The 13889-nt window shown below is 35.3% G+C and overlaps 1 protein-coding gene across 1 annotated transcript in view; it reads right to left on the bottom strand.

Annotated features, from left to right (window-relative positions):
* The window catches only part of Hacd2 (3-hydroxyacyl-CoA dehydratase 2), a 160150-nt gene that overhangs the window by 36555 nt on the left and 109706 nt on the right, over window positions 1–13889 (bottom strand). The window contains exon 8 of the mRNA XM_090374025.1: window positions 4566–4672. Coding sequence (XP_090230151.1) covers window positions 4566–4672 — 107 coding nt within the window. The remainder of the gene's footprint in view (window positions 1–4565; window positions 4673–13889) is intronic.

Here is a 13889-nt window from a genome sequence, read left to right as displayed (position 1 = left end):
ATTTTCAGATATTGAATGATCCCAAATGGCAACAATTGAAGAAAAAGTTAACTGCATGTTGTGGCTTGCAGAGTTTAAATTAATAATAGCTGTGAGAAGAAAGTTCACTACTCATTATAAAAAAGATAGACCCAATAAAAAGTCAATAAATAGGTGGATGAAAAAGTTTAAAGAAACTGGATCAGTTAATGACAAATCACGATCAGGGATCGCCCGAATCAGACAACAATGATGGCGACTGTGTTGAAGTGTGATAATTAAAAACTGCATTAAGAATAAAACTTTAAGACTTGAATTTTCATATAATTTTTACTAAATAGTTCCATTATTTGTATATCTTTAGTTATTAAAATTTAAAACCAGTGCAAGACTTTATGACCACACTGTATACAGTTCAACTAGACCAAGAATATAACATTACAAGCACACAAACAAAATCTAACTATATCTCTTCATTTTATTTCTCTTCTGCTGAGATTTTCCTGGTTATCAAGCATAAAACAACAAAACAGATGTGCTAATGCTGTAATGGTTAGTAGAAAGTATTATGGATGGATGGTGTTCATTATACAATGCGGATACAAATTAAAATGAAGTACAGCAATATCAAGAAAATAATTCTTCCTTATGAGGATTAATTAGTGATAATTAATAACATTTATAACAGGACATGATGCCTTTTACTAAAATTAAAATAAACTTCAATATAAAACCATTTACAAATGATAATCTTAAATAACAATGTAATTTCATAAGTTCATGTGATCTTGAAAATCCAAAAAAAAAAAAAAAATCTCTTTTGCAATATCAAGGCACATAATGCTGACAACTACTAGGTGATATGAGTATAATAATAGTATAAGATATGCAAACAGGTTAAAAGTTAACCAATGACATACCAATGATGATTTCTGGTTTTATTAAAATTCTTGCACAACTATATGTGTGTATGAGAGAGAGAGAGAGAGAGAGAGAGAGAGAGAGAAATAAAAAAAAAGTCAAGAAAAACTGTCACTGGAGTATCAATGCACTGATCACAGAGTTTAGCGTCAACTGGAAGGATACCACAAGTGTAGAGGTAATTTGCAGAAAACTTCACAGATTACTTTTTTTTTTTTTTTCTTTTTTTTTTTTTATAAATGGGCTGCAGTTAAAAAGCTTTATTTATCCTAAGTAATCAAGTGCACATTTCAGAACTTTTGGAGCAAAGAACATGTGGCATGGATCTGGATCTATGCCACATATCAGTTTTTCAGGATTTAAAAAAAAAAAGGCAGCCATGATATGCCAACATGCCATTCAAAAATGCTATCAATCTGAATGCAAATCACCAACATTTAAATTAAGTGGTAGTGTGGTGATTCATTTGCTGATACACAGGGTGTCTATTTATTCTTCAAAATTGCATGCCTATGAAGAATATGAGCTTGTAGATACCTGCAATACACGTCACAAGTGTACTGTTGGTTATGCTGACAACTGGAAGAAAACAGCAATTCCACAGTTTTATGGAGTTGGCACTTATTTCTTCCAACAGAATAATCTCTCTTCCCAGATCACAAACGTCACATAAGAGCGTTTTTTTAGGGCTATGCTGATGGCAACAATTATCATTATTATTACCTAAGAATTTGTCCTGTTTAACAAGTACATTTGAGGAATGCAAAAACAATTATATTGTATACCTGTTTAATCCTTAATATTTTCTGTATATTTTCTTAAATATTTTATGAATCCATTGACTGAAAAAAACAGTAAATTATAGTTGAAAATAAATTACTGGAAAATAAATTTTCTTTGATGAATTATCACTCAAGAGATAACTGATCTAGGCAATATCATAGCTGCCAACCTTTGATTTTCAGAAACTGGAGATTCAGTAATTGCAAGCAAAAGGAAAGCAATTTTTTTTTTTTTTTTGGAAAAAACATGAGAAAAGCAAATTTTTTAAAATCCGGACTGTGGACTGAAATTTAATTTCACTGACAACATATGCATTTTATATTACTGGAAATCATACTATATAGTTTAGCTATACAGTATGATTTCGAACATTAGCTTACGTAGGATTTTTTTTTTATATCTGTGGATTTTTGTTTGGATTGTTGTTATACCAACTAATTTTGACTACTTTGAGGAAATATTGTTGTAAACAATGCCCTCTCCAAAAATGTTGGATCAAAGGCTTGTTTATAATAATGGCCCTGCTGTCTATAGTGTATATAGTGGCTATACTTGTCTGTCAAGAGCATTTATGAATGCTTCGCCAGAAAGAGAAAATCTGAACTCAGTGTTTTCTTTATCTTGCTGAATATCCTATTACACTTAGTGCTGCTATGAGCAAGTGTTAAAGTGCCAAACACTTTTATATTTGAAGCTTCATTTGGACACTTGTCTGTTGACCAACCAAGGACCACTATATGTAATTTCAAAGACAGCCAATGTGTTCTTACAGTGAAACTGACAAACCTGATGCTATGAAAAAACTCTATTGCTTCATTTATTTCTTAATTTTCAATGACACCAATAAGTACTGGAAATTTTTCCACAAAAAATTTCGAATTTAAAAATGATGCACTGCCAATTGATCGAATTTGTGCTACCTCAGCATTTATAAGAACATCCTTTGCACCATTAGTCAAATGCAGCAATAAAGTAATTCCTCACTGAACAAATGAGTAGAAGCTTCTCCTCTTGTTTTAGATTCTCCATGAACTCGGCAATATAAATGCCTATGATTAATTCAGAACCATCAATTTGGGTTAGACTGCTACAGTCATAAATTTTTTTTTTATTTCCAAGATGAAGGATTTAAAAACTGCTGATATAAGAAATTTTCACATAAGTCTTCAACATAACTAGGCGTAATGCCTTCAATACATGGATGTGAGGTATGCTGGATTGAAGAGCTACATTCTGCTTTTCAAAAATTTGCATAACATTTTAAAAAAAAACCAGTCAAATTGCTTTATTTAAGCCAGAAGAGAGGAACATGAACGAATGACTCCCCCCCCCCTAGAGTGAGGACACTTGCCTAGAGCTAAGCTTGCCTGGATTCTTCCTTGGGGCAGCTGCCCAGTGATACTTTTATTTTTCGATTTCACTTGTACTTTTCAATTTGGTAATTCTGAAAAGTTCTCATATGGCTTTTCTCACCACTTTTAGCCTCTTCTTTAAATAGACATCACTTTTCTACCAGTCTAGTTAAACATTTACCCAAAGATATCCAATGTGTGCACACACACGCACCTCAAAATCTTTTTTACTTCAGTGGCATGTATTAATTGAAACTGTTTACATCTATCTTTCCTTTTAGAAATTCTTTCTTGATAGTAATTGATGTTCACCAAATAACCATCCACTTTCACAGGAAGGCATGCTATGTTATTTGGTTTTCAGGAGCATTAGCAACTAAGGCCATATTGCTCCGTGATATGCGGTGGTCATTCCCTTGACCTTTCCACATCCTCCGTATTTGGTGGTGACGGGCTCGAACCCCAGTCTAATCAAGAAGCATGTGCTACGCACTGCTGCTCCTTCCCACCTGGCTACGGAGGCACCGCCCAGGAAGGCATGCAGTCCCCTTTACACACAAATTAATAAGATGACAAGGAGAGCTTATTTACCCCCTAGAGTGCTCAATCTTCTCTTTTAATACTCTTGCTCCTCCCACTTTTTTTAGGTCTTCCATAAGGACTTTATCAAATGACTTCCCTGTAGCATTGCCTTCCGATGCTGGCACTGAGAGCAAAATGTTTTCTATTTGATTATTTTTATTACAAAAGGTCACCACAGCAATGGAATATAGCTTGGAATTGATTTGATCGCTGCCATCTGTAGTAATCAAAAATGGCACATTTTTCAAAGCTATTACCACCTAATCTTTCCTTCTCTGTGCAATTTTACTAATAATGCTTGCTTTTTTTGATCTAGATGATTAACATAGTTCAGAAGGAAAATTATGTTCTACAAGAAACAACATGAATTCAGTATTTATGACAACGGCATCTCCACTTTGAAATACTACATCCATTTTTGCATTTCAGTATAAGCAGTGCACTTATGCTTATGTCTGATTATATTGTTTCTCACCACTCAAATTGACAAATCACATCTTATATAGTACACAAAGCAAGCATGTTTCCAGATTTTACAATACATGGAAAACCTTGTATTTATATCTTCTGAAATTTTACATCATATTTTGGCATCTTACTAAAGGACACTGTTAATTAGCTTCTCTACAAAAAAAAAAACAAAAAAAAAAAAACAACAAATATTAGTGGCAGCTACATGTAAGGCAAAGTATTTCCTGTGTTCCACATAATTTATGCAATGTAAAACTAGCACGCCTGACTAGCCAACTAATTTACAAAAATAAGCAGAAATTTGTAAATTTTTATTTTTTTTTGGAAATTCTGAGTTTCAGCAAAAAAGACCCTTATAATCTAGAGAGTTGGTGAGTATGCAATTTGTAAAGACAATAAGAATACAGTTCCACATTTAATGTTATTTAAGTTCTAAGATAACAAAGCAAGAATCCAAATTATTAAAATTAGGCCTACCTTCACATACAAATCCAAATGGATAGAGTGGTATCCAGAGAGTGTATCTCAGCCATGTAAGAAAGCCAATATCGACATTATATGTTCGTAGCATATAATATGGATACCTAAAAAAAAGAAGAAAATTTGCAGAACAGAGAATGAAAATAAAACGGAAGTGCAATATCATGAGTTTCAATTTAACATAAATGAATATGGACACCAAGTAGTTTATTAATTTGTAATCAAAATTTCAGGCAACCTTACAGCAAAATGGATTAGAAGCTATTTACAAACAATATGTTGATTGTAAGTAGTTTCTAATCACTGTACAGGCACTCCCTGATTATGAACATGACTTAGAAAACAGCCATATATATACAAAGCTCCATAAGATATTTTATTACAGCCACAAAATGTTCATGAATGAACAATCTTCAATTTTTTATTAATTTTTTTTTCTGACAAAATACAAATCGATGAAAGTTGTTTAACACATTCGCTGAATGTCTATGTCAGCCTAATGCTTACTTTAATAGCTGCTTGTTTGACTGGGGATTTTTTTGGAGTATCGACACCTATGGCCATAGTGTGCTATTTAATAGCTGCAAGGTGGACTCCAAGGTTTTCGATGTTGTTAACAAATCAATAGTTATCAATGTTGCTGACATCAGTAGTTACTAAATCTTGCTAACATCAACATCAGTAGTTACTAAATCTTGTTAACAAATGACAACAGACAATCCTGAGATCTAACAAACTTCTCTATGAGCCATAAATTACACAATGCAAACATGATTTAGTTCTAAAAAACTGAACAGTACACTTCTGTGTGCTCACTTCAAACTGGTTGGAGCAGAATAAGAAATTTTTGCTCCAAGGATACATATAACCTTGGAGCAAAAACCCCACAGAACCAGTAAAGAGTACAGTGGATGATTATTCTTTTAGTTATAATGGTATGAGTTGAAAGCACAGTTTTAAGTGTAAATGATAAAGCTTAAGTAAAATATGAAATCAAGAACAGAAAAACGAAGGTTTCTGTTTTCTGTAAGTTTTGTTTTCACCTGAGCAACTCCATACAATTTGAGCGGACAGAAGTCACCGGGGATGATATGATAGAAATGAGATGAGAAACCAATTTCTTATTATATTTTTTATTAATCTAATATTTATTTTACATTTTGTTAAAGTTTATATTTTGTTAAACACAATTCCTGTAAATTAGTAATGCTCATACATTTTTGTTTCTTCAAAAATGTACTCAGAGTTTCAAATAACAGATTAAAATGATTAGTAAATATTTGACAAATGAATGATCCAAGATATATATATAATATATATCAAATATCCAAGATGGATTATATTTCATATAATCCATCTTGGATATTTGAATTTTAATATTTAAATATTTAAATATTTTATAGTATTTCAATCCATAGTTCTTGGGTATTATTTATTCCAAGAATCTGAAAGTTGAATTAATAATTATAGTGTTCTAACAATATCATTATATACATAATAGTGGTGAGCTGAAAGTAGTTTCATGTGTGGATGATAAAGCTAAAGTGATATACTAGTTCACTTTAGCTATGCATGTATATATGTAGCTAAAGTAAATTCTTTTATATATATACACACTGAATTGGCTTTGCATTAATAACATCCCCTTGTGCAGGAATGGACTGGTCTGTGATGCTGATGAAGGCTCAAAGATGGAAACAGCTGATATAAGATTCACACAAGTGACAATCAGTTCTTGAGTGACTGTAAGGAAGAATAGGTCAGCATCGAGCTTTTTCAGACTTCAAATGCGGAATGATTATGGGGACAAGGCATTCATGTGGTAGTATTTCAATGACAGAAAATATGGTTAAGTGTTCCCATTCTGTGGTGTCACAAGTCTACTGTGACCAGCTCAACATAGGTTGAACCAGCCAAAGGTCACACATGGCTGTCCCATGTATGATCAATTCCCATGGTGAGTGCTGTGTCTCATCTTGTAATACAGCAGTGCCACAGACTACCCGGTAAAACATAAGCACAGCAAGACAAATATCCACATGGAGTATGTGCCAGACATTTGCTCATACAGGGTATGGCAGTTTACAGCCATCACAGGTACCATGCTCACTGCAAGACACAAAAAACTGCACCTTGCATGGACATCTCAGCACCAACACTGGATTAGCAATATGTGAAAATCTGTTGCCTGGTCTGATGAATCCATTTTCAACTCTAACACGCAGAAGGACATAACATTTGGAGAAAGCAACATGGGTGGTGAAGGGAATGAAAAGTGTGGTCTTCCCAATAAAGGCTTCATTTCTGAAAATTGCAGCATCTGGAGACTAGGCACCCGAGAGGTGATCTGAACAATGTGTTGTAAGGCTTTGAATGGATTTAGCAAGCTTAATGCTGATGGAATTCTTTATCTTGTTCATCAGATTACAAACATGAGGGGTTAGAAATTCAACTCAAGGAAGGACAGTTGCAGGATAGATTTGTGAAGGTTTGCCTTCAGCCAGTGGGTGGCTGACTGTTGAAACAAACTTCCATCTGTTGTTGAGAAGGTTGACCACCCTTATTTTATGCCAGTGCATAAATATAAGAATAAAGACTTTGGTTCTTATAGATTTAATTCTCATGGATTTAATGAGAATTAAATCCATAAGCACTTCAAAATGAAAACAACTGTCACTTTCCATCTGTTGTTGTGGAAGTGGATAGTTTGAATAAATCCAAAGATGAACTAGACAAATTATTGAAGAGGATGGACAGGTGATGTGGGAAGGGTTTTTTTTTTTTTTTTGGCTGATGCTTTATAATCTTGCTTTCTTGCATCACAGGCCAGTACCATCACTATTACTACTAATAATAACAATAATAAATCTTCAATGTCAATCACTTGTAACTGACCAAATGCTTCCTTTCCAATTTGATTAGCTGTCCCTATATTTTCACTGTAGGTCTGCCTATTAAATTCTTAAATGTATAATCACTGCCTCTTTCTACAACTTTTTCCAGCACAAGTTTGACTTCTTATCTCTTTGACTGATGTTCTAATTGCATTAATGCAATCAGCCATATAGAAGTTTTTCCAGCAAAGGGTCACATTTAAATTAGGACTGTGTCCATGGTATCACAAATGTATTTAAAAGTACACTTGCCACAATAAAGCTTGAGTGCCTGCTTAGCTCCTTTTTTTCACTGGTTACAATAGTGAAATTATATTCAGAGGCAAAAATGCAATTTTTAACATTTAGATGTTCTGATATGATGCCACTGGCAACATCTCTTATGGAGGAGGAGGATGTGCATTATCTAAAACTAACAGTGCTTTAAACTCTAGCTTTTGATTTCAAATATTTATCCCTACCTACTTTGTCCCTGAAATGGTTACACTTTAGAAACAAAACAATTGCGCAAGTCCTTAAAATTTGAAGCAGCTACCAAAGTCTTTTTGTCTGCTCACCAAAACACTGGAAAGTGACAGTTGTTTTCATTTTGAAGTGCTTATGGATTTAATTCTCATTAAATCCATGAGAATTAAATCTATAAGAACCAAAGTCTTTATTCTTATATTTATGCACTGGCATAAAATAAGGGTGGTCAACCTTCTCTTGCAACAAGCCACACATTGTTGGAAATGTGAAATATACTGTCTAGAGGAAGATCTAGAAACTACTGGAATCAATAACCCACCCTTATTGAGCAATGTCTCATACCTACCTCAAAAGGTTTTTGCTAATTATGTAAAGGAATTTTGTGATAAACATTTGTAATAAAAAATTAATAATTTTACAGTTATAAAATATTTATTTTATATTATAATATAATATAAAATATTTTATATTTAAAAATATAAAATAAATTTACTATAGATTAATAAATAAATATTCATCCTTATAGAATTGATGTCACAAGAAGCTCACTAGACCTCGCTACTTTACTAATTAAGTAATTTAATCAGTAAAGTTTAGTTAATTTAGTGCAGGTAATATGAACTGTAAAATGAGGTTACCATCATGCTGAAATCCAGATCACAATTTCTGGCAATATAAGTGAAATTTAAGCTGCAAAATAGTGCTTGCCAAACTTTTGATGCTGATAGATTACAAGTGTAAAAAAAAAAAAAAAAAAAAAAAAATTCAGCACCACACCCTTTTTGTTTCTTATCTTTAAGTTGATGGTAAATGAAACAGTATGAAACTTCCTTTGTTTTGGATTAAAAATATGTAAACAAAGAGTAAGAGCAGTGCTCTTACTCTTGTAAAATGAGCACTGCACAGCACAAGATTAATTAAAGGCTATTTGAAATCGACTAGATTGGGAAAAAGAAAGCTTGTGTCCAGAGCAAGTGACCTCCAAGTATTAAGAACTACATGTAAATTTTTTATGCATTAATCAATAATTGTATTTTAATCAATCAATTATATCAATACATGCAATGAAAGGAAAGCAGAGGGAAAACAATGCCGATATGATGCCAAAATTTGGAGACATCCTTTAGGACATGACATTATACATCATGACATTACAAGTTGTCAGACACCCACTTTGGAAAGCTCTTTAGCTTCATTTTATTTCTGATTTTTTAAATTAGTTGTATAATTTTTTGCACTGTGTTTTTTTACATCAGAAGGCATGCCATTAATAAGAGCTACACAGGTCACAAGTGGTGGGACATGCTACAGGTTGGCCACACCTGGTATACATCAGTATCATTCTTATCTTTGGTGACTTTGAAACAGGAGCATTTTAATTTTGTTTAGGGATAAATGTTTTCAAAAGCAATCTCTTCTAGAACAGTCCCAACTCATCTGTATTAAAAACTTCGTTGGGTGTGTAACTTTTAACTTTCCTCTTGAATGATTTTATAAAATTCTAAAGGATAATTTGCAGCTACTATAGTATCTGGATGAGGTCTAACCTGCAGTTATTATAGTGTCTGAAGGAGGACTCACCTTCATATTATTTATAGTATTTCTTATCTTAAATTTATTTAACCATCCTTTGGAAGCACTAAATGTCTTGAATGTCATATGGTCTTCACTGGGACTGAGCTAAAATGCTCAAATAAGCATCTTATCTTTTTGTGGATTATAAGGTCACTCAAAGTCAGTATCTTTTCATTCTGGTCTTCAATCCAAATGCTCAGTGCATTTCCATCTTTACAATCTTAGGATCATGACAATCCACAACTTTTGCTCCTTGAGAAGCAGAAGCAACAGCAGTTATAATTTGTGGCTCTTACTTCTTAATATACATCATGATCCACTCACTGACCCAACTGAGAACTGTTTTTACATTTTGATGACATGGGTAATTTAAAAATGCAATCACTTTCAAATTAAAAAAATAACAAATGTCTGCCAGAGAAAACATAGATGACATTGTAGAGTAACATTATATACTTTTGCCTCTTTTGTGAGCACAAAAGGTGATATTATTGTTTTGTTTTTTTTATGAAAACCCCAAACACGAGAGGTATTAGAACCTACAGTACTTAGTACCATCCTTGGGTTGGAGATTGAGAAGATGAAAGAAAGAAGATTAGAGTTGACATCAGATGTGAACTTCTGTAGACTGTAATTTTCAGGTTGAAAATTACAGTCTGAAGGAAGGTTGTTCCAGTAACCAGCAGCTGAATGAATAAATGAGGAAGATGAAAAGTTGGTTCTGTTAGTTTGAAGTTGGACAGTAATTGGATGTTGGCGACACGTATTCAGACTGTTTTGAAAGAGAGAGCAGGAATTATAGAAGCCAATTCAGAAGGACAGTGCCCATGGAAGTATCCGTACAAAAGGCATGCAGCAGAAACAGGACGTCTATGAGACAGCGAGTGGAGAGACTCTGTTAGAGAGGAGTCATTAATTAACCTAACTGCCCTCTTCTAAATGGAATCTAAAAGCCTGGGACACCGCTCCAGATGTGAGAACAATATTCCATGGTAGGGCAGATTTGCGATTTGTACAGAGTGACCAGCTGTTTGGAAGAAAAGTAACACCAAGAGCGAAAGAGAAAACCAAGTTTTTTTAGATGCAGAGGAAGCAATATTTGTAATGTGCTTCTGCCAAGAGAGATTAGAAGTCAGGGTAACCCCAAAAGAGATATATCATTTTGCCTAGAAATCAGAGTGTCACCAAAGATAAGCATAGCAGCAGAAGGATCCTTTTTGCGAGATAGAAGACAAGATTGAGTTTTAGAAGGATTGAAATCAACTAAGTTGTCTTTGCCCCACTGAAGATCAGCATTTAAGGCATTGGTAGCGGATATTTAAGAAGTTGAAGCTGAGTGAGCAGGACAAGGTTTCTCAAAATGGAATGCAATGTGCTATCATCAGCAAAACTATGGAAAGGATTTTCAATCAATGGAAGAAGGTCATTAATATACAAGAGGAAAAGAGTGGGGGAAAGAATTGAACCTTGGATGACACCAGTATTAGTGGAGAAGTTAGAAGATGGTAAAAGACAGAGCCATCTACCATTCACCCTCAGTGAGTGATCAGAGAGAAAACTGGATAATCAATTACAAAAAACATTTAGAAGACCTTTATGCTTTTGTTGTTTAGAAGACCTTTATGCCAAACATGATCGTTGTTGTTGTTATTTGGTTTTTAGGAGCATTAGCAACTAAGGCATATTGCTCTGGGAATATGCGGTGGTCATTCCTTGACCTTTCCGCATCCTCCGTATTTGGTGGTGACGGGCTCAAACCCCAGTCTAATCAAGAAGCGTGTGCTACGCACTGTTGCTCCTTCCCACCTGGCTACGGAGGCGCCCCAAACACGATCGAAAGCCTATAAGATGTCAAGAGCAACTTCTTCTTATGTTTCACCAAACTTTTCCATTGAATTTGTCCATAAATGGGTAACATAAACCAGAATATCACCAGTGGATTGACACTGATGGAATCCATACTGGCAATAATTGATCAGATGGAAGGTTTCTAGGTAGTTTAAGAGTTGGCAGTTAACTGATTTCTCCATTACTTTAGAAAGAGTAGAAGTAATTGCAATGGGATGATAATTGGATGGAAGGGATTTGTCACCCTTATTAGGAACTGGCTGGATATGAGCAAATTTCCAAGCAGAAGGAAAAATATCTTTGGAATAAGAAAGTGAAAAAAGGCGGCAAAGAACAGGAGTAAGTTCAGGAACACAGGTTTTGAAAACAAGCGGAGAAATACCATCAGGACATGGAGCTTTCTTAGCATCAAGATTCGTCAAAATCCTTCTGACATCCTTTTGACGGAAGACCACAGGGGGCATTGAATGGAGCATGTTCAGAATGGTGGGAGGTGTTTTACCAAGATCATTAATACATGAGTTGGAAGAAAAATGGGATGATAGCAGGTCAGCTCTATCCTTGGCTGAAATGACAACTGAACCATCTGGTTTGGACATGGGTGGGAGCAGAGCTGGGCAAAAGTTGCAGCCAGTAGCTTTGGCAAGAGACCAGAATGCTCAGCTACCATTAGGGCAAGAAGCAAGTTTTCTACTCTTAGCCTGTTCAAAATCTAGTTTGGACTGATTAATAACTGCTTTACAATTGTTGCAACCTTTGTTGTAGGCAGAAAATGAAACTGAAGAATTGGAAACAAGCTAATTACGATATGCAATGTTCTTCACTTGAACAGCTAAGCACATTTATTGGAAAACCAAGGATAAAGGACAAGATTTAAGTGGAGTGTGGAATAAAAGGATTCCATTCCTACAAGAATAATTTCACTGACACAATCTGAGCAAACGTTGACATCAGAAGTTTTGAAACAGTAATCCGACCAAGGAAATCGCAGGTCATCCCATTTTGCATTCTTGTAATGCCAAACAATATGAGGTTGGGAATAGCCATGACATAATGGCTCCATTGGAGAAGAGACAATAACCAAGTTGTGATCTGAGGTACCTAAAGGACCACTCACTTCGACCATGTACTTAGAAGGGTTGTTTGTGAGAAAAAGATCAGCGTGCTGGCTGTATGGTTAGGATTGTCTGGTATTCTTGTAGGTAAATGAACAATCTGTGCAAGGTCATTAGTAATTACAAAAGCCTCAGCATCTCAACCAGCTGGGTCAGTGTGACTGGAAAACAGAAGCCAGCTGGAGTTGTGAACATTAAAATCACCAAGGAAAATTACCTCATTCTTAGAAAAGTTGGCCTGGAGAAAGTCAAGTTGCAAAGGAAGGAAGTCAAAGAGCTCCAAGTGATTAGTGGTGTTGGGAGAACGGTAGAGACAACAGACGAATTTGACACAATGAGGTAGAGAGATTTTAAGCCAGAGAAGATCGAAAAGAGGAGATTCCAAATTACCAAGTCTCTGACAGGGAATATCGGAATGGACATATGCACAATTACCACCTTTGAGGCAAAAGGAATCATACAGCGAATAGTTTGGGCAACTGAGATGAGCAGTAGTTGAATCATCTGATAACTGAGATTCTGTCAGAAAAAGTACATGGGGTTTGGCAGACTGCAAGTGGAAATGGACATCGTTGAGATTACAACTGAGACCATGTATATTTGTGAAATGAACTAGGAAGTGTTTGGGAGGTTTAGATCTTTTTCACAGATAAGCTTATTCTATTAGTTTGACAATTCATGGTGTACTGAATAGTAAGAAATAGCGGGGGGGAACATGCTGTATAAGTAATGAAATTTTTGGATAGGGCATACACATGGTAAGAATATACCCAGATCCTTTACATAACATGGCCTCGACAATGCCCCCACATACGCACTACTCGGACTCCCTCCAGTCAGAGTAGAGGTAGCAAGATTATACTCTAGCTGATCTGGAAGCCTAATGAGTTACCAATAGGTTTGGTCCAGTGTACTAACTAGTGGCCACCTGCGAAAACCGTTTTAGAGCCTTACCCTCGAAATGTAAGGAAGATTGGATCTTGCTATGATGTTCATCATAACCTCAAAAAGTCATCAGTCATACTGCATGACAGAAGAGACAGGGAAGGGTTGACAGGAACTTAGCTCTGGAGACTAAACATGGGTTCCACCACTTCAAGCCTCCAATAAGTAAAGTGGTGGTGGTATTGCACCGGTTGATGAGAGTCATCTACCACCTAGTATTGCCTAGTAACACAGAGGGGCAGCATTCCTCAATGTGGTGTGGGCACTCGACCCCTGTAAGCAGGGGTCGAGTCCCCGGCTTAGAGAGGTCCAAGCAGAGGATTTGGCTGTCACAGACCGTCTGGACTTTGCCAAAATTGGGTCCACTCAACTTGAATGTCACCCCAACATCAGTTCCATCAGCCTTTTTGGACTCCCAGTTAGCAAGTACAGATTGCCTGGCATATCTGAGAGAATGTTTGTGACAACCTCAAGGA

Source organism: Mastigoproctus giganteus, chromosome 5 (genome assembly GCF_048544385.1).
Source record: "Mastigoproctus giganteus isolate SK-2022 chromosome 5, ASM4854438v1, whole genome shotgun sequence".
In the NCBI taxonomy this organism is placed as follows: Eukaryota; Metazoa; Arthropoda; class Arachnida; order Uropygi; family Thelyphonidae; genus Mastigoproctus; species Mastigoproctus giganteus.
The sequence above is the reverse complement of the archived record's forward strand: the minus strand, read 5'-3'. Positions and strand labels throughout refer to the sequence as shown.